Below are 21646 nucleotides of genomic sequence, written 5' to 3'. Positions count from 1 at the left end.
GTATTTTCTCATAGCTGGGAAGTTATCAATCTCAATCATGACAGTTAAATTTTCATTCCCTATCTACAATACTGAATGGACATTAAATGCGTAGTCACTGAGGGGAATAAAGATCAAACAGAGAAAACGTCAAAGGGATATAGTCCTTATACAAACTGGCAAAGTCCATTTTGAATCAAAATTACAATCTTCAGATTGTGAATAAAGAGAACTCGAGGCAGTGTTGTAATTTTAGAGTAATTTAATGTCCCAAAGTATGTGTTTGCAAAAAAACACAAATCTGTCATGTTATTGCTGTGTCATATTGGAAAATATGCCTTTTCATAGTAGCATTTCTACAACATGCTTTTTCATGATTGAAAGGTTACAAATACGCCACATGCTCAATATGAGTGGCAGTCTTTGGTGTACAAAACCAAACTGTCTTAGTTATAACTAAAATAACTTCAAAAATTCTAATAGCACTTTAATACAGTACAAAAACACTTCATAATACTGTTCCTTTCTCAATCTGTTACTTGCCTGAGGAAGATGATTTTAACCCTTTACAGCCTGTGAGTCTACTACATTAGTAACTATTTGGTCAATATACTGTAGCATCTTTTGATGTTACAGTCATTAAGCTTCTCTATATTAATGTTCAACAGTTAACGTTTGTTTTTCTCCATAAAGAAACATCAATATGGAACATTGTCCACTTTGTATTTAGTGACCCCCAGTATCGTCTGAAGATAAGAGCTAAAGCAAAGTCCTCTTCACTATAATAAGTAACAATATTGTTCCCTCAAAATATAACTCAAGTATCCCAAAAATTGGCACAAATCCAATAGGTTCATGACCACTGAAGGTGTGAGATAGCAAGGCACACATACTTCAGTTGTGAGTTTTACAGATTTTAAAGTGGGGTGATATTTATCAACCCATGTCTGAGCTGGACTCAATGAGGGGTAAGAGTTATCTATAAGTGAAGATAGATTATAAGCAACTGTCTTACTTCACTGTAACATCTGTTTCGGGAGCTTGATGCAGAGTGAGTGCATCCTTTACAGAGTCAACAGTAGTCACAGCATTTTGAGACTGGAAAGGGTTAATTACATTTGCTGTTTTTCAATCACATAATTATATCAGGTTCAATGTTAAAAAGTATATCATCATTTCCCCTGCGAACTTCAAAGAGCAACGGAGATTCATTCATCACTGCGTCCTGTAGATCATTTGTCGTCCTTAGGGGTCGTCCATTTACCTTGACAATGATGTCCCCATCTTCGATTCCACCCCTGGACAAGGTAAAGAAATGGTTAAACATTAAAGCATTACTTTAAACATACATTGCAGGTTTTTTTTTAAATGATTTCCCAACCACGATGGCACATTCATTACAAAGGCAAGGCTCCCTACATTAATATTGAAATAAAGAGTAAATGAAAGCTTTAAGTATTCCAACATTCATCAGGTAGACTTATGTATTGTGCATGAATTGTACAGCACAGGAATTGTTTGAATTGACCTCCTTGCTCTGTGCAGACCCGATGGGTTGAATGGTCTCCTGCACTCCGATTTCTAAGATGTTGCATTTACCAAATAAGGCAACATGTATTTTTACACCAGATAAACAAACAGGAATTTCTAGCTATTCTCATTCTGATGCGTTTGTGAAGACTTCTAATTCTTGCTCCAGACAACTCTCAGACCCTATTCAGCTTGGCTCAGTGGTGACACAATCTCCTCTGAGTCAGAAGGTTGTGAGTTTGAATCCCATGTTGGGACTTGAACTCACATAATCTAAGGCGACATACCAATGCATTGCTGGGGGTTTGTTGTATTGTCAGAGGTGCCATCCTCCAGATGAGACATTAAACCGAAGTCCCGCCTGCCTGTTCAGGTGGACGTTAAAGATCACATGGCACTATTCGAAAGAGAAGCCAGTGTGTTTTGGGCAACAATCCTCCCAAATAAAATTGATCATTCATTTCATGGCTGTTTGTGTGACATTGCTGTACACAATTGTGCTGCTGTTTTTTGCCTACAAATACACCATCACTCCATAGTAATTGTTGTGAAGTGCTTTGGGACGTGCTTCCAATGTGATAAGATAATATGCCAAATACAAGGATTATTATCATTATTCCTTTGCTCCCTCGACATCCACTGCAGTTAAGTACTCCTTTCTGTTAATGTCACATTGTTCAATTGAAAAGCTTCAATAAGAAAACTTTTCAAGAGGCTATCCAGGACACAGACTTTCTTCCATCAGTGTAATAACATCAGATCTGTTCGCAAATATAGTTCGTTGTGTAACTTGAAGCACAAAAGAAAACAGAAGTAATGACTCATTTGTTATTTCTCAAGAGAAAGCTCTGAATGGCCTTAATTAAGCATCTTATTTCCATGCTTTCTCTTGCCAAAATTGATATCACTGTGCAGTCCTGTTGCTGCAGTTCTTAGGCTAAGGTGACCTTGTATCCCATAAATGATATTGTATCCTCTGCTCTTCTTTCCACCCTGTCCCCGTCACTTACTCACCAGCTCAAATAATTCTTAACTTTGAAGTTTCTGGTTTTGAGCTTCTCTCTACAGTACCTCAGTGAGTTTGTACCCATGAGATTCAATTTTCTGTTCACCCTTTGAGGCACTCGACACATTTCTCAAATTCCACATCACAGTGCAGATCAAACAGCTATTCAGCTTTTCGTTACCTTGACAATTTCCTATTTGTTAGCACAATAGACACCCTTGGCTGTCATGGGCAAGCTTGAATTTCTCTTCACTCACAACAATAAAGGTCTATTCTCTCTAATTTCCCTCACTTTCTTTAGCACTGAGCTCATTTACCCATGGATAAAGTGCACTATCAGTAAAGCCAAAGTCACAGCAGAGATGGCACGATATTTGAGTCTGTTCTCTGTGGCCAAACCATTTCTGATTAAAGGATGTAACCTTCATTCCTGAAACACTTTAATGGAACTTCATTCTAACTATCTTTGGGCTTCTTCAACTACCCATGGACACAGCTGATAACTTTGTGTATTTCTTTCAGTGCTTCAATACCTAACATTCTGATAGCTTATCCTGCACTTATAACAAATTGTTCAGACATCTAGGTGCAAGATGCCAAGACCCCCACATGCTAATGCATAGGGCTTCTATTTTTCAGGGTTTAAAACATCCATATTTCTGGGGGGTTTTTAACACTTTTGTAGTTCTAAAACGTTTTTATCAGGGTTTTTCACTTACTTTTAATGGAAGTTGCTGTCACGCCTGCAACAGAAGAGAGGTACTCTCACACATGCTTGCACAGTGCGCATCAGGACCAGTAACAATTTACGGGATTTTGCTATGTTTATTGGGTAAACACTATTTTTTTTGTATCGGGGTGTTTTATCGAGGGGGGGAGGGGGATGTGTGGGTTCGGTTAAAACAGAAAATCAGAAACCCTATGTATGTATCTGACTGAAGAATTGATCACATGACTTTTAAGGGACTGATAGAGGTCAGAGTTTGAACCAAATTTCTACTCGGAGTATTTTCACCAGGTGGTGCTTTAGTAGAATATCAGCTCCCCTACCTTGGACTGTGTGAAGCACGTTGAGACGCCATCCCTACATGAAAGGTACTAAATAAATGTAATTTGTTGTTGTAACTTGATCATGACTGACTGAAATGTACATTGCAATAAAAATGAAAAATTAACCTGGCACAGTTCTTGTCACAGAGAGCAGGGATTATTCTTATTAAGTTTTATGTTTTAACCCTGTAAGTCAAAGCCTAATGCATAGATTGGTCTAAACTGGACAAGTAGCAGAAAGCTTACCACACAGTGCTCTCAAGGGCAAGCTATGCGGTTTTGGCTGGTTAAACTCCAACCTACCACAACACACACACAGTGGTCACCAAGCCTTGGCACTAGACCAGAAGTATATTCTCTGGAACTAGGTAAGTAGGGTGTGTTCCTCCAGGGATAGAATGCATTTCATTCCAGACAGCAAAATTTTCATGTTATGTTTCCACGTTTTGTTTGGGTCAGTCTGGTTTGGATACTCGTAAGCTTGGTGATCAATCAGACACCTGACAGATCAAGTAACATTCCTATTGAAAATCCTGTTTGAAGCACATACAGTGTTGTCAAAGTCACTAGAGTTAAAGGGAAGTAGAATATCTTAGCCATTGAGTTTTGTAATAACAAAACCGTAGCCTGTCTAATTACCACTTGTCTGTTCCAGTATTCTGGGTGGAGGCTGTTGGGAGAGTGCCTGTGTTTCAGTGCTCAACTAATTTAACATACCTCTGTGCTGGAGAGTCTGGAATGACTTCATGTATATAGATACCAGTGCTGATGTCAGGAAAATCAGGGTGTCTCTGTTTTAATTCTTGCATCAGACTGAAGGAGAGCATAAAACAAACATATAAGGAAAACTGAAAAAACTCATTCAACATTTCACTGCTTGTAATTTCAAAACAGGACATCTAGTTTAGAAATGTTGCTTTACAAGATTTGTGTGAGATTCACAAAACTGGAAGAGTCTGAAAAAAATGACCATGCTGGTGGGAAGCAGCAAGAAAAACTGTTATATTTTCCACACCCAATAAAGCACATAGGACCATATCCTCCCATCCTCACACACTTTACATTTTGTCTCATTAAAGTACATAAAAATTAAACAAAATAGAACAGGTTTGCTAAAGACTTTTCCCACCCTCAAACCACACACCAGATGTGACAGTGTTTGGAACATTACTCTTGAGTGCATTACTTGGTTCAGTTGCTATGCCATGTGATTTAGCTACTAAATATATAAGGATTTATTTATGTTATTCTTACAGGGGAGTAGCACAGCTACATTTTGAAATATTTTAAGAAATGGTGTTAGAGTTGAAGAGCAATACACATATTAGTGAGTAAATTATAAAAAATAAGAACATATCTTCACATATCTTAAAGGGTTGACTGCTCCTTTAAGATGGTAGACTCATAGATCATAACCCAGTTCATGGAGTCCTGTAGCTCAGTGGTTAGAGCACTCCCTTTGCAAGTGAGAGACCTGAGTTCAGTTCCAGGCAGGGCGAAACCTTGGGTAAGTTTCCTTACTCCACACGCCTAATAATAATCCCTCCAAAACCAAAAAACAACAATAAATAGGTCATTTTCAATCTACGACTGTTTGTGGGACATTGCTGTGCGCAATTGGCTGCCGCGTTCGCCCACAAATATACAGTCAATTCACTTTACGGTGTGTTCTGTGAAGCGCTTTGGTACGTCCTCCCGACGTGATAAGCGCTATATTAAATGCAAGGATTATTATTATTAATAGTTTCCTGTCTTTGTTATTTAAAAAGCACAGCACCACCTGCACTCACAGTCAGCACCATCTGCAATCGCCTTAACCTGGGGTCCTGTAACTTAGTAGTTAGAGCACTCACCTCACAAGCGAGAGGGCCTGGGTTCAATTCCCGGGCAGGGCAAAACATTGGGCAAGTTTTCTTACTCCACATGCAAGTCTCTGTTTATTTATGAGTAAGTAGGAACCCGGTTGTTAGTCGATTGGCAGTCGCTTTTCTGGGGGTAATAACCTCTTAAAAAAATGATTTGATCACGCAATCCACAACTGTTTGTGGGTCACTGCTGTGCGCAATTTTCGCCCACAAAATATACACTGTAGAGTATATAATGTGAAGCGATTTGAGACATCTCGAAGATGTGATAAGGCCCTATATCAAATGCAAGGATTATTATTAACCTATATAGGTGGGATGCATGGAACTCACAGTTTGGTTTGGATACTCTTAAGCATGCTGATGGTTTCCCGCATGAGGTCAGACACCCGACTGACAAAAAAAAAGGCCACATGTAATTGCCAGTAATCACTGCCAGTAACTTATTCAATTATAGAAATTACTGTCATATTGACAGTACAAATCATCAAATCAGTAAAAGTGGCACAAATTGCATGTTTAAGAAGGAAATTGGACCATGAGTAGACAACTGTTCATCTAACCTAAAATGATATTTCAGATTAGATGAACAGAAAGCATCTGCATGTATAGTGATGCCAGCAACAGTGGCATGATAAAGCATCATCACCAATAGCCTCAGGATAAAGCCATGACATATAGTCCTAGATATTCTGGAAATCACCCAATTGCTCCTCATAGAAAGGATATTTCAGCCAAACAAAAGGCTGCAAACAGCCATCACTTAGCAGACAGAATATCTCTGAAGCAAAAAGAGAAAATGAAGCTTATCAACTTACTCAGGAGTTATGGTCAACATCTTCACTCCAATGTAACGCTTCCTTGTAACTTTAACTTGTAAATTCAAGAAAAAAAACATAAAAATTGCATTTGATACAGTGTCTTTCATGTCGGAGAATATCTCAAAGCACTAGGCAGGATTTACTATAAAGTCTAGTGACTGAGTATTCTGTAGGTGAACGTGGCAGCCAATTTCATACAGCAATAGCTCAAAGGAAAGGGCAAAGAATCTGTATGCCTCAGAAAGTGTTTACTTTTGATACAAAATTATCTTTTGTTTTTCCTTTTTGCAATAGTTTTGATGTCAGATGTATGCTTGCTCTGCTTAACAGATTTGAATTAATAATGATCAACCTTGCTTATATTAGAATTAATTCATTACAATGGTAATATTTATGAGTTTGGCTTAAATTATTAAACATACACAGCATGACAAGTCATTTGATAAACATCCAGGTTCAAAGACCTCCTTTCACAACTACAAAGATTTTACAATGCTTATAAAATGCATTGTTAGCTCCAGCCTAAGAACAGGTACCTATGAAATGATGTAAATGATAAATTTTGCAACAAAGGGACACAATAATAATATATTCATCCTTAACTCATTTACAAACCTTGGCCTGTACAGCGCCTATAAACGTTCTCCCAGCATAAAAGGCACTATATAATTATAATTGTTTTTGTTATGAAATGTCACATTTTTCACCATGTGTTTCAAAATACACAACCACAATATCTGATTGCCTGTTGTCATTACAGTGTGAGCACTGAGAGAACTTCGAAGGTTGTCCAGAAAACATAACAAGAACTCAACATAGTGAGCTCCACTTGTGATCTGCCAGAGGAAATAAAACTATCAGAAGTGCTAATGTTTTAAAAAGTTGTCTAGTGCATGTTTTGGGATTTCTGGAACTTTTGTGTCTTGGGACGTCCTCGTGAAGTGAAAGGCGCGATCGAAATGGAATTTGTTGTTGTTGTTCATAGGCTTTTTCATCTATAAATATTTGGATCAAGAACATTTAGTTTTCAGGTGATTCAGGTGGATAGCAGAGGTGACATATGTGGATAATTTCTTAAAGTGAACTTTCCTGCCTCATTTGCTCAAATGCCATCAAAGTGCTGAGATATGTACTTTGGGTAGTTTTGCAAAACATCATTCTTCAGATCTCAAACACAATTACATAATATAATGCTCATTTCTGAATGTCAAGGCACATTGCTAATATTACATCCTATTTTCTCTCCAAAAACAAGTTCACCCTCAAGCCATTTCTTTTTCCTGCCTGTGATTAAAAATAGTTGGCTACCCAGTACTTACCAGTGGTCTGAACTGCAGTCGTTCACTTTATCTCATCTATGCTGCTATTTGATTCTTGTTCTTACAAAGGACAAGGTTTCGCAATAAGTAAAGACAGAAAGTCCTGCTGTTGCAAAGAAAATCATTGTACCACAATGTCTTACCTTTGCTTTGTTTATCATGAGAATCTGTGAGGAATTGTGTGATTCGATCTGATGGAATAGCAAAGGATATTCCTGCGGTAACTTTCAGAGTGTTTATTCCTATAACCTCCCCATCCTGTAGGATGATTCACATTTTAAACACCATAAAATACTTAGAGTTAGATGAATACAATTTTTTTCACTGCATCTGTCCCTCTTGGGACTTTGCTGTGAGAACATGCTTCCTCATTTTGCTTCAGATAACTACACCCCAGATTCCAGTAAGAAATGCATTGCCAAGCTTCATAAGAGATTTAAAAAACAACTTAATTATTTACAGACGACAATGGTATCTAAAGTGTTGTAATAATTTTGTTTTTGACGACTGGAAAAGTGGTACAGCACAAATGCCATAGACCTTATTGGAAGAGAATGTATTTCAGACGCCTGCATTTCAATTAAAAATTTACAGATTTTACAACAACAACTTGCACTTATAAAGCGCCCTCCAAGCAGGGTAGCGTCAATGGCAAAGCCGGACTCCGAGCCGGGGGGAGGAGGAGGTAGCCATAAGCACGGTCAAAGAGAAGCATGTGCAAGTGCAAATATAGCATGTGCAAAACAAAATTAATTGACAAGAGCACTTACCAGATTCACCAAAGGACCTCCTGAGTTTCCATACTTCAGAATCGAGCAATAAACAAAAGAGGAGTAAATACAGTAAGTTTTAATTAAGTAAGTTAGAAGGTGATTCTCTGCTTGTCAATAAACTTTAGCTGATGTGAGTTTGACCACCAAAGATCATACAATTTCTGATAAGCAGAGAATAATATGAGCTTGAGGACAAGATTGATATACTTACCAACAAGTGGAGAGCCACCTATTGTATTTGGTGAGTTGTTGTTATTGTTAGTTGTGCCAACTCTATTAAATACAAGTTTTCTTGCCAATTTTATCTGTTATTTCTCCTCTTTTTTGAGCTACTGAGCTTTTTTTTAGTGCTCATGAATTCATGCAACAAATTACAGTGCTTAAAAATAAATAATTTCACTCCACTGGTAGCTAAATCTATTTTTATGCAAAGTTGTATGAAAGAAAAAAAGGTAGAAATGCAAGTGTAACTCAAATATCACTGATTTGTATTGATTTATCTTCATGATTATCTCCTCTGCTCATGATTCACTGAATATAAACTTTGTGGGCGAAGGAAACTTGCTACGTAACATTTTGCTCCACAATGCATCCCGAAAACAAAAGCTCAAACATATCTGTGCATATGGTAAACCCTCTCATTCAATGATGTGGATATTATCATGTGTCACTTTTACTGTCATACATTTAAATTGTGTTGCAAAGTTCAGGTTGTCAGAATTCATAGAGTTTTGCTTGAGGACGTGTGCAGTGATTAAGATGAGCAGGTATTAAACTGGATTTTTCCACAATGTAAATGTGGTGCACTCTTCTGACCACCTAGTACAGTACTGTCTTTTTCGCCATTGTACTGTCAACTCGAAAATGTCAGCAGTTGAAATTATTAGCCAGGGTTGAACAATGAAAATCGTACATGGATCATGATGGAACTGCCTTGATAGGCTACATTTTGTGCCATTTTTCTTATGTTTTGGCTTTTGGGCGCACATCTGTGGGTTACATTAGTGACATTCCCAAATTGTCACCTGTGATGGTTTTGAAACCCTGCAACCATATATTAATATTGTCATTGTTCTCAACAGTCTCTATCCTGATAATGTCAATATCCTCTAAGACAAAGAATACAATTGTCTGAAATTGGAGCTAGAGAAGACTCGGGGAATGCTTGCAAAAACAGAAAGTTTCTTCCTGTCTCAGGCTACATTATGATCCAGTTAGCTTGATACATTGTACTTACATTGATGATGGCATCTGTCTGAATATAATCCATGTCTGAGTCTCTCAGGCCCAGTTCCTTCCCATCCCTCTGAGCGGAGCTGACAATACCAGTAGTTACTGTATTTTGCAGAGCAAATGGGCTCCCAATGGCCACTACAAATTCTCCCGGCCTGAGGTCAACTGACCGTCCCAGTAACAGCACTGGAAGCTTTTTCTGCAAAGTATCATAATGGTAGATTGAACCATACATTTTACATCATAAGTTATTATGTCATTTTATAATTCTCATCCCCTCCCCATCCATCCTTGCATGTTGGTACAGTGGACCTGAAAAATTCCACTCTCCATTCTACCTCACGACCACTTTTGTCAAGATGCCTTCTTCTTATTTTACTTTAAAATTTTTATTAGTGATTTTTTAAATCTTCAATAAAGGATTCAGGATTATCAGATGACAAGATGATAGTCAAAGGAATGTTTGGAGAAATGAGATGATTAGGCTAGATGGGCAATGGTCAACTCCTGCTTAAAATAGTCACCAAGGACTGTTACTGTGGGAATCAGGAAAATATGATGAGACAGGGAGTGCTCCTTTGAGTTTGTTGGTTAATAGAGTTAATAGAGGTCTTTATTCTGCAATTGGCTGTATTATGGATCACCTAGAAGGATTGTTGCTCACATTGGGTATCCAGGATGGAAAAAAGAATATTCAATTCCCTGTTCTCCCTTTAATGAGAACTTAAAAAAAAAGGTTAAAAGTAAAATAACAAAAAAGCATCTTGACAAAACTTAAAAAGGTACCCAACCCCAGCAATTAAAACGTAAAGTCGCTTACCTTAGAGTTAATCTTTATTGTTGCTATGTCTGATTTCTTGTCAATGTCTGTTATAGTTGCTTCATAGTTATCTCCATTGTGCACCTGCACCTTTATCTGTTGCCGACTTGACATTAAATTGTTATTAGACATAACCACGTGTGCATTGGTCACAATTAACCCACTGTCTGATATTAGAAAGCCTGAACCACTGGACAGTGGGACACTACGCTGGAACAGAGGATGCCTGTGTATATAGAGAAAATAAAATAAGACTGATAGTTTTTGAACATTCTTTAAAGCATAAATGGTATGAACTATTAATATTTTCTTTCAACCATATTTTGTTTATTGCAGTCCACCACAGTATTTGGAGAACAAAATTGGTGAAACGAGTTGCAAAATAGCTGATCCATAAGACTTTCACTCTGACAAGATCTAGTTATGGCTCCAGCATAATGAACTTCCATTTACCACCATAAGTCACTATTTGCGACATCTATTCTGACTATCACAATTTAGACATGATGCCAATGGTTGGTGGCATAAACAGAATCTACAGACTGATAATTCCCAATTTAGCTCATGAGTTTTGAGGCCAATTCTACTGTCACTACCCGAGTCCAACACATGCCACAGATCTATACAATACAGTTCACCAATTAAGCCTTTCTATATATCCTATGGGATTGATTACAAAGAATCCACGTAGCATCATTTAAGTGCTAAAATGAACCTTGATTCATATTCATTTGGAATTTCATAATGCAGAACTAAGCGATAAGAGACTCGCATTCAGGAAGAAAACAATTGAATGATGACCCAAGCTTGCTATAACATAAACAAGGTGGCCATGGCAGTGTGATGGAATATTGGTTCACATTTCCTCAGATGTTGAGTTAGAATTCTCAGCTGTGCCACCATGTTAGATTTTGAGCATATTCCAGGCAGTTTTCAGAAGGTGAGCTGCACTCCCTTACTGTTGCATGTTTATTTGTAGCCAAATGATAGCAGAGAATGACAGAGATATAATATTATAATAATAATAATCCTTGCATTTGATATAGCGTCTCAATATCAAGGAAAGGTTGCCTGACCACCTTATTACCAACGGATGGTACATTGGCAACAACACCATAAACCCAGAAACCTTTTGATTTAAAAGCTTGAGATAACAGCTTAATTGTCCACTGTTTCTAAACAAAGTAACTTGCTTTGTTGTAAAAGGACATCCAAGATATTTTAGAGAATTCTGAAGAGTTCTACATTTAAAGGCACTTCAATTACAGGTATTCTTTAAATATATTAGACTGGTAATACATCACCTGAACAGCATTCTGAGACACTATAAGATGTGAAAGGCACTATATAAATACAAGTTAAATTGTTATATTGTTATTATTTTGTTATATTGCCTTCTGAAGACTTACCTTAGGAAGCGCTCAATGTGCACAACTGCAGGAGCAATCTTCTCCACCACATCTGCTATAAAATTGAATTTGTACCTTGGGCTGTTTGGATGTGATTCACCTATACTATGCAGAAGAAATGCTGTACATTAATTATAGAATGCATGAAGTTACTAAAATATAAAATCTGATAAGCCCATAACAAATGACAAACAGTAAACGCCTTTAATAAACTATTGTATTCAATATGCACAAATAATAATAATAATTATCCATAGGTATCTAAATTGGTATAACACCTTTCATGTCAGAAGTATGTCCCAAAGGATTTGGAATATACTGCAAATTGAAAAATGCAGTGATTGTGTATGGGCAAACACAATTGCAGCGACCAATTTTGCTCAAAGCAATGTCTCACAAACAAGCCATGAAGTGAATGAGCAATTTTATTTAGGGGTTTGTTGACCACCAAAGAGAAAATCCCTTCTCTTTTAGAAATTTGTCATGGGATCTTTAACGTCTACCTAAACAGCCACAGAGAGCCACAGTTTAACATCTCATCCAAAGGCAGGCGCCTCCAATTATGCAGCGCATTCCCAGTACTGCATTGGAGTGTCACTTTAGACTATATGAGTTCTGAGTCCCAATGTGGGGCTTGAACGTACAAACATCTGATTCAGTGGAAAACGTACCAAAAAACTCAGTCAGCCCGACAAACAAATAGTCGAATATTAAATACAAATAGTCAGGAAATATGTAATTTTTTGTAGTAATGGTAGAAAAGAGAAATATCAGCAAATAAACATCAGAGTGTTGAATAAACTAAATAAACTGAATAAACTATCAGAATTCTACTGAATAAACTATTCTGGTGCAATAAGTTACATTAATTAATGTAATTCACTCCTAGTTCATAAATTCAGTCCTTAAGTTACAATAACAAACTGTTATTGAAGTAATGTCTCAGCCCATGGTTATGTGTACATCATTGACAAGTGAAACATTTTGATTTTCAAAGATTATTAGATATGTAGGGAAGATTCCCATCTAAAGTAATTAGTGCTATGTTATAATTAATTTAAAGATATAACAAATAAATTATCAAATACTCGATGGAACATGAAGTTCCATTCCTGTTAAATTCATGGAAAAGCGTGTGGAATGCAACCAGTCAGGGCTGAACATTACAGATTGCAGTATCAGACTGATATTCTGGAGCTTCACTTGATTAATTTCAAGGGTCATGGAAAGATTTCACTGTTTTATTAGGCTTATTATTTAGCAGCCTTTCCTTGTTCTGTATTTCCTAATGATTTTATGCAGACTTCTGCCTCAGTGCCTCATAGTAGGCTTCAAAGTTGTGCTTGTTAGGAGTAAGACCACTTTGTAAAGGGATGCTTTATATCAATATTCTGCTGGTTTAAAATTCACAAAAAATAAACATCATGTCAGAGGTTATGGAACAGTACATCAGAATTTCACAATACTTTAAACCAGTGTCATGTCAGCGAGGCACAGCTGTTCGCATGATTTTATAGCAGGATTTTATCGAGGCTTTGAGATCTGACCCTGGGAAAGTCAGGCCCAGACCTATCTCTAAAGAGACATTTGGAAAGGGATTATAAACAGGGATGATGTCTGACTGGCAAATGTCCATAAAACTAAATGTAAATAGCAATTAAACCTCATTGTCATGAAGCAAATGGTTCTATAATTACCTTAGAAGGATTAAATGGGACTGTCAATGAATTGCATATTTTTTTACAATAAGACAATAACATGCATATTGCAGTCCGGGGTATTAAAAATATTTTTGACACACACACCGCCTGAGGACAGATTATTGAACAGGAGGAATATTAAAGGGTATAGAGAGCAAGTGGAAGAAAGGGATTAAATTAGGTGCCTCTTGCAAAGAAAAACTCCAGCACAGCCTTAATGGCTGAAGTGCCTATTTTTCCGAGCTCAAATATTCACCTAGGCTTCAGGATCTCTTAAACATTATTTCTGAGCAGGGGGAGTGTGCTTTTTCTCTATTCTTCAGCTGAGCAAGCCCAGAAAACATATATTAAACAAAACAGATTAAAAGTCACCCAAGTGACTAAAACATGGCATTTAAAAAATGTTCACTAAAAACACAATGATGTAGAGAAAATTACAACCCACTGTACTTCTCCACTGAAGTAGAAGGGATATGCTGCATGTTCTGTTTATACTGCTGCAAGTGAAGCCACTTTACTAAGAGCGCTACATGTGAAAGACAGAAAGCCTGGACTCTGCTTCACATTTTGGGCCATGGATAAATTAATACCTGATGTTCAGGGTTCTACAAATGCAGTTGTGTGATTGCCTCTTTAGTAAGTTGAAACTTCTTGAGCAGTTCAATAAACTGTCAGGGACCTTACAACTGACCGCGAGAGATCAAGCCTAGTGTGATTCAATCCCGCCACCTTTATATTGCAGTTAGATGTCAATCACTCACATTCTCTTCAGGTCTTCTCAGGAGCTGAGCTCCAGTGCTGACTCTCAGCTCATATTTGTACTTATTTGTCATTGCCTTCTCGACATGAAAGGCGCTATATTATGTAAATTTGGATTGGATTGTATACTACACGGTTGGCAGTGAATCATTGCCAAAGTTACAGTGGTTCATCGCTAAACTTGCAGTATAAACCCAACAGAACAAACCCTCTAATTGGTGATTATGTCGATCGGTTATACACGGAGTGCAAACAAGTGTGGTGAAGTTCTAAAAGCAATGTCTCTGTAACTCCTTCAGCAACAGGTCTTATTGTCAGACCTTCCTCAAGGACCATACATTGGTCAGGCCAGGAGCTAGGGGAATATCTGTTGCTTATTTAAGTCTCTAATATCCTTAGTGCTCCTTCCCCTCCTCTTGTAATCACAAAAGGCTACAGTAGCCAAGCTTGCCTTCAAAGTGTGTTCGCGGATCCTGTATCTCAGTGGTTAGAGCACTCGCCCCACAAGCAAAAGCACCTGGGTTTGATTCCTGGCAGGACAAAATGTTGCGCAAGTTTCCTTATTCCACACGCCTCTGTTTACCCAGCAGTAACTAGGAACCCGATTGTTAGTTGATTAGCGGATCGCTTTTCCAGGGGTAATAAATCCTTTTTTTAAAAATAATAATTTGGTCACTCAAACCACGACTGTTTATGGGATACTGCTGTACCACAGTGGCTGCCGCTTTTCGCCCACAAAATACACAATCAATTCACTTTACAGTACATTCTGTGAAGCGCTTGAAGACATGATAAGGCACTATATCAAATGCAAGGATTATTTATTATTATTATACAATCTTCTTGCTCCTAAATCAGATCCTCCTCCAAACAGGTTACTTTACTAACCTCCCTAAACCCTAGGTCTGTTCTAATGTTCTACACTCCTTTCCCCTGTGTCTTTTTAGCCGCTGTATTTTGCAGACCTTCTTCTAAATGGCCTATAACATGGCCCTCCTGAGCTCAATTGTCATTTTCTTTCTTGTCGAACATTTTTCACTTGTTTTGTTATAAGAGTTGTGAATTTCAGGGACCCGGGAAACTCAAACCAATTTCCATTATCTCTTGAAATTCCATTCAACAAAGAGAGGAATGTTGGGCTTCCAGTGTCATATTTTCACTTCAAATTTAGCACATTGTGTAGTAAAATGAAACGTGAATCTTTCTGTATATCTGGCATGTAATGGTGGGGCAGGACGGCTGCTTTGCAGAACAAAATTTTGGTTTGGAAACACTATCAACCAGATTTACTTTTGTTACATTGTAGAGAATATATCATTTTGGATTCACAATTGAAAAAATACTAGTAAAAACAACGTTTGTTCCTACCATCTGCGGAAAAGATCAGAATGTATGTTATTCTGCACTATTCTGCATAATAGATTATGAATGGATATTAGCAATTTACTCTTCCAAGAATAAACTGCAGCTTTCACCTCAACTGGCTTTGGTTTGTGTTCCTGCAACTGTTCATGTGGAAGGAATTCAAGTTTCTCTTTAATAGGCTTAACCATCTGAGCCAATGTTTGTAATCAGGTTTGTAATCCCATCGAAAAACGAGCACTATTTAAATTCTTTAAATTGCTGAAGGTAATCCAACCATCTGTGACAATGATTCCATAATCTCTTTGCAATGTTTATGCAATTAGCTTTCACAAGCACTTTCACACTCACAAAAATAAAGTTTCTTAGTTAAATATAGTGAGGCATTTTTGATACTTTGAGTTTACACCTAATGTAGACCTTTACACTGCACAGAGGCTTTGTCTTTAGACATGGATGAAAGTTAAAGTGAAATGTCATGGAATGAAAATAATTTACTGTGTATGTTAATAAAAGTTGCAATATTCATTTCTCTATACATGTTTGGAAATATAATCATTTTATCAATTGCAGTAGGTTGTTGGAAACTTGCCATTTGGCTGCCGTTTTGCCCACAAAATATACAGTCAACTCTGTGAAGCTCTTTGAGGCATCTCAAAGACGTAATAAGGCATGATATCAAATGCAAGAATTATTATTATTGTAAGAGAGCCACTCGCAAGTTGACAAGATTAGTTTGAATGAAGAAGGTCCTTCTGTTCATCTGATCTCATCCTTCCAGAATACTCACCTCCCATCATAGCATCAAACTGTTTTTGATCAAACTCCACAATATTGCCAGACTCCGCCACTGCCTCACCCCTCAGGCTGCCGAAACCCTCACCCACGCATTCGTCACCTCAAGGCTTGATTACAGGAACTCCCTCCTCATCGGCCTTCCCAACTCTTCCCTTTCACAAGCTGCAGATCATCCAAAACTCTGCAGCTCGTGTACTCTCACGCACCAGGCTCCGAGACCCCATCACTCCCACCCTCGCCCGACTCCACTGGCTCCCCCTCCCTCAGAGGATCGAGTTCCAGGTCCTCATCTTCACTTTAAGGGGGCAAGGCCATCCATGGTCTTGCCCCCTCCTACCTCTCTGACCTGCTGACTCCCTACCAACCTGCCCGCTCCCTCCATTCAGCGGGCTCTGGCCTGCTCCATGTCTCCCGCCCGACCTGCCCTATCATCGATGGCCGGGCTTTCAGCCTCTCTGCCCAAACACTCTGGAACTGCATCCCACAGCCCTTTGCCTCGTTTCCTCTCTTGCCTCCTTCAAGGCCGGTCTCAAGACCCTTCTCTTCGATCGTGCCTTTGGTCTCCCTCCCACCTCTCTGCCTTCCCTCACCCCTACACCACCCCTTCCCCATGCTCGGGCCCCAACACCTGACTGTTCAGCACTTTAGTACGTCCTCCCGACGTGAAAGGCGCTCTATAAATGTAATTTTGTTGTTGTTGTTTATTTTAAATGAAAAGCTCTACTGAAAGGATCAGTGGTTCCGTCAGTAATGGGCTCTTAGATTAACAATGGGGAACTGCGTGCTTCCCAGTACTGGATGTATAAGGCAGAGCTGCAAAGTGGTTAACAAACAAAAAGTAATTTGTATCACTGGGGCATGGGGACTGTTATCCAGGAACAGGAAGGAAGCTGATTCCTGCTCCAATAATGACAGCTACTCGCTGAGGGACCAACTGTTCTGGGAAAAAAAACAACCTACACAGAAAATGAATCAAAACAACTACCTTGAAAGTTCCCCTGCTTCAATTTGCACCTTTTTGAAATGGTAAGACAAATTGCAGAAAGAAGATAATGTGTTGCCTTTCCATTTCATAAGCAAATGCACTGTGCTCAGTTTGAAAGAAATGCAACCTAAATTCCTTTATGTCTATTAGTAAGTCCTTGAGGGCCTGCTGCCAGAATAACAATTTTTTTTATGTGTTTCAAAAAATACAGTCCAAATAACATTCTCATAAAAACAAAATGCTAATGAAGAATGACAGCAGCCTTGTTCAAAAATGTTGAATAAAATTACCATCAGCAACTATGTGACAGATGCACTTTGAAGCCCAGCTAGTAACAAAGCCCAGCTCATAACTCAACTGAATGAAAAATGTTAAGTAACCAATTATATGAGACTGCAGTGGTAACTTTTAGTCTCAATCTCACTGAAGGCAAATCAACAACAATAACAACAACAACAACAAGATTCCATTTGGTCAACAATCCACAATGCAATATTAGGATATTTCTGGTTATAACTTGTTGTGCAGTGGATATTTAAATCAGCTATGACCAAGCTGTTGATAAAACAGACAAAAAGTCTTACCACGAAGCAGCCTTCTTTGTTTGAGGCATAGAAACATGTTGGATTGATCTTTCAGTTCTGGCAATAAATGGCTGGTAAAATATTACCTGGAGGCAACTTACAGACAATCAGAAGGCAAATTTTCAACAACAACAACAACAGCAAATTTTCCAATGTAGGCCACCTCCAAAATGCAGGCCAGGGCCAAGGAAAATGAGGTTGAGAATTTCTTTTTATAAAAGTTAGAAAGTTATAAAAGGCAGTAGCTGGAATAAGGTACATTTGTTTGAAATTACATGTGTTGTCTGAAATAGAGGGGGCAATGTAGGCAATATATGAGTATAAGTACTGTAAATTGTTTAATATTTCACGTCCATATCAATTGTTTTGGGGTTTATTGTAGTTAAATAGTTTAAAGATTAAAGTAGCATACTACTCCTGCCACCTGAGTATAGAGTACAAGCTTGTCCAACATCCCAATCCCTGAATGAAAAACTTAAAGAGAAAGCCAGTCAGAGAGACTGCAATTTCTCTGGACTACTGAGAGTCCAAGGATGAAAACAACACTATCACTCAATAAATTATTTTACAAGGCATTTGCCATGTTAAAAAATAAAAAAAATCATAAACATGTCATTAGCTCATCAATCTACACATACAAATATAAAAGCTGTTTATATCCCATCAGCTCACACTTGGAACGTTTAGGAAATGAAGTGCAGTGATATTGGGTTGTTTAGGGGCAGTCGCTCAAGTGCTCCGGGATGCTGCGCTGCATTAGGGACGCTGTGTAAATGCCAAGTTGTTGTTGTTGTTAAGGCAAGTGATCCAAAAAATGTGGTCCACTGAGGCAGTGGACAAAATATCAATGGATTGGGAGCGTGTGGATTGCACTGCTGCCATTAACTTCACAGAGACAGGGTAAAAGGCAGTACAAGGTTACTCAGCTCTCAGTGCACAAGGGTGGGTGGGGGTGAGGGAGGGAGGGAGGGAGGGGAATAGAATGGGGTAGGAGATGGAAATCTGAGTATTTGTAAGTGAATTCAGCAGTCGATATGCACATAGGCCCCAGCACAGAATTGACTGACTAATTTTTCTGGAGGATTGTTAAGTCAGAATACAGGTTGAAACTGGTGGCCTTTCTACTTAAAAGTTGTGCTGTGGGTTTTTTAACCTACAACAACAACAACAACAAGATTCCATTTATAGAGCGCCTTTCACATCGGGAGGACGTCCCAAGGCGCTGACACCCAACACCCAACAAGAAAATGGTTTAATAAGTCATCAAAAAGATAGCATCTCTGGCAATGCAGCCTCAGCCTAGATTAGATTATGTTGTGCAGAAACGAATTATGAATTCCTCTGAGCAAATTGATCGCAATAGGAATCTGCACTTGATTATTTGGAAATAAGCTGGGCAAGAATACGGGAATCGCTGAAAGTATTACAACAACTTGCATTTATGTAGGGCCCCTCCCACTGGGTAGCCTCCCAGGGTGTTTAAATATTACTGTGCTGTACACGTACACTATACTGTAGAGAAAACACTGTATAATAATAAAAGTAATATGATAATAATAATTGCATTTGATGTAACAGCTTTTCACACCTTTGAGACGTCTGAAAGCGCTTCACAGAATATACTGTAAAGTAAATTAATAATAATAATAATAATAATAATCCTTGCATTTGATATAGTGCTTTTCACGTCGGGAGGACGTCCCAAAGCGCTTCACAGAACACACTGTAAAGTGAACTGACCGTATATTTGTGGGCGAAGGCGGCAGCCGATTGCGCACAGCAGTGTCCTACAAACAGTGGTGGATTGAAAATGACCAATTTATTGTTGTTTTTTTGGTTTTGGAGGGATTATTATTATTATTATTGACTGTACTTTGTACCAGTGAAGCCTACAATGTACAATCTGCTGTACAAGATCGCAGTGTTGGACGGGGATGAAGTGCTGCTTACCTGTTTCACATGAACCCTTGTGGAGCTGAGAGACGGACGGCATTCCCAGCTGCAGGGCCCTCCTGCTGACCAGCTTCAGGTAACACAGGTTGTGGTAGGTTTTGCCATCGCTGCCGCACACTCGGTAGTTGAGTTTGCAGCGACAGACTCCCTGCGCCCTGGGCAGGCGCTTGCGGTGAGCGCGGACGCACTTCATCCCTTCCCCGCACGTGGCATCTCCGGGCCGTCCGCAGCCCTGGCCCTGGCCGGCGGCGCACACCAGGCAGCAGTGACAGGAGTCGTGCACATAGCCGTGCAGGCAGCTTGGGCTCGGGCACTTGGAGACGTCGCAGCGCCCAGGGCAGCCGGGCGGGTCCAGGGTCTGAGCGGCTACGCCCCAGCCCCAGCCCGCACACAGCAGCCAACAGCAAGTCACAAGGGATACAGCCGAGCCCCCCATCACCAGCCTGGGATAGCAATGCCAACACACACACCACACACACACTACCCCCACACACACACACACACACCACACACCACACACCACCCACACACACACACACTACCCACACACACACCACCACCCACACACACACACACCACACACACACTGCAAACACACAACAACAACAAGTAAACCCGAATTAACCTAAAATCCCTGACTTCGCACACAAATATATACGTCTAAAATCACCAAGAGTTCAAAAGGACTGTGAAGTCCTGACAATTCTATCAGTTATGGTGCATTTCGTTTTGCAAACAAAACCAACTGGTAAATAAAAGCATTTATATATATATATACATACACACAGTGTAGACAAAGGAAATGTAACAGCACTTCCCCTTTGTGATGAAAAAAGCACTCGAAATCGTAACGTTTCCAACTTTTAAAAGTTATTTTTCGCCCCAAAACAGGCACCAGAGTCAAGAAACAACAGTGAACACTCGAGGAAAGCTGGAGCACTAAAAAAAAGACTAAAGTAATAAATCAAGCACAATACCATTGAGTTCTATGCACAATAGAGTTGGTCAACTTTTTTTAAAAATCTCTTAAAAAAGTTTTACTTAAGTAAAAACAAAGCTCTCTGAAGTTCAAAGCAGACTGGAGACAGGACTGAGTGAAAATGAACTGTAAGCCTTGCAGCTCACTGTAAAGCAACCTTGATTTTTCCTCTGAGTCACCAAAGCTTTGGCCAATGTTTATGAAATTGCAGCTGTTTATTCTGATCCCTGCTGTCAAGGCTGACCCAACCCACAAGACCCAGATTTAAAGAGGTTCCGAATATACCTTGTATTTAAAAAAANCTATAATATTTAGTTGGCGTTATCTTTCTAAAATAAATAAACACTTAAAAAAANGTCATTGTAATCTTTGCATTTGGTATAGCGCCTTTCATGTCAGGAGGAAGTCCCAGATCACTTCATCTAAGAGGAGTCAACTGCTGGAATGTTTAATTCAAATAACAATAACCTGTTTGTGTGTGAAAGAGAACATTTTGATAGTTAAAAGTGACACAATATTAGTAAATCTGGTTAAACACAGTTTAAGCTGCTTTATGTTGGCAATAGTCCTACAGTGAGACAAATACATGCCTTTTTCTGATAAAATAGCAAAGTATATTTCAAAATTATACCCTTCAAATGCCTAGAGATAATTTATATGTGGTATGCGCAGATTGAGAAAAGATTAATTTGGCCCATTGAATGTTTTCAATCCGCAGACT

At 38.8% G+C, this 21646-nt stretch overlaps 1 protein-coding gene across 3 annotated transcripts; it reads right to left on the bottom strand.

Moving 5' to 3' along the window:
- Window positions 1-226: 226 nt before the first annotated feature.
- Window positions 227-20453, bottom strand: htra3b (HtrA serine peptidase 3b). Of its 3 annotated transcripts, XM_042339538.1 has the most exons (10): window positions 19944-20453; window positions 11806-11926; window positions 10397-10622; window positions 9581-9775; window positions 8341-8373; window positions 7714-7828; window positions 6249-6303; window positions 4283-4378; window positions 3235-3258; window positions 1226-1277 (listed from the first exon to the last, which is right to left on the bottom strand). In XM_042339538.1, the coding sequence occupies exons 1-9, from the start codon at window positions 20380-20382 to the stop codon at window positions 3237-3239; spliced, it is 1302 nt and encodes a 433-aa protein (XP_042195472.1). In that variant the 5' UTR covers window positions 20383-20453; the 3' UTR covers window positions 1226-1277; window positions 3235-3236. The 3 variants fall into 3 exon arrangements, with proteins under 3 accessions (XP_042195463.1, XP_007889670.1, XP_042195472.1); XM_042339529.1 differs by lacking the exon at window positions 3235-3258 and having other exon boundaries at window positions 227-1277; XM_007891479.2 differs by lacking the exon at window positions 3235-3258 and having other exon boundaries at window positions 227-1277; window positions 11806-11905.
- Window positions 20454-21646: the final 1193 nt, after the last annotated feature.

Source organism: Callorhinchus milii, unplaced genomic scaffold (assembly GCF_018977255.1).
Source record: "Callorhinchus milii isolate IMCB2004 unplaced genomic scaffold, IMCB_Cmil_1.0 Scaffold1, whole genome shotgun sequence".
NCBI classification, from domain to species: Eukaryota; Metazoa; Chordata; class Chondrichthyes; order Chimaeriformes; family Callorhinchidae; genus Callorhinchus; species Callorhinchus milii.
This window is presented reverse-complemented; position numbering and strand designations above follow the sequence as displayed.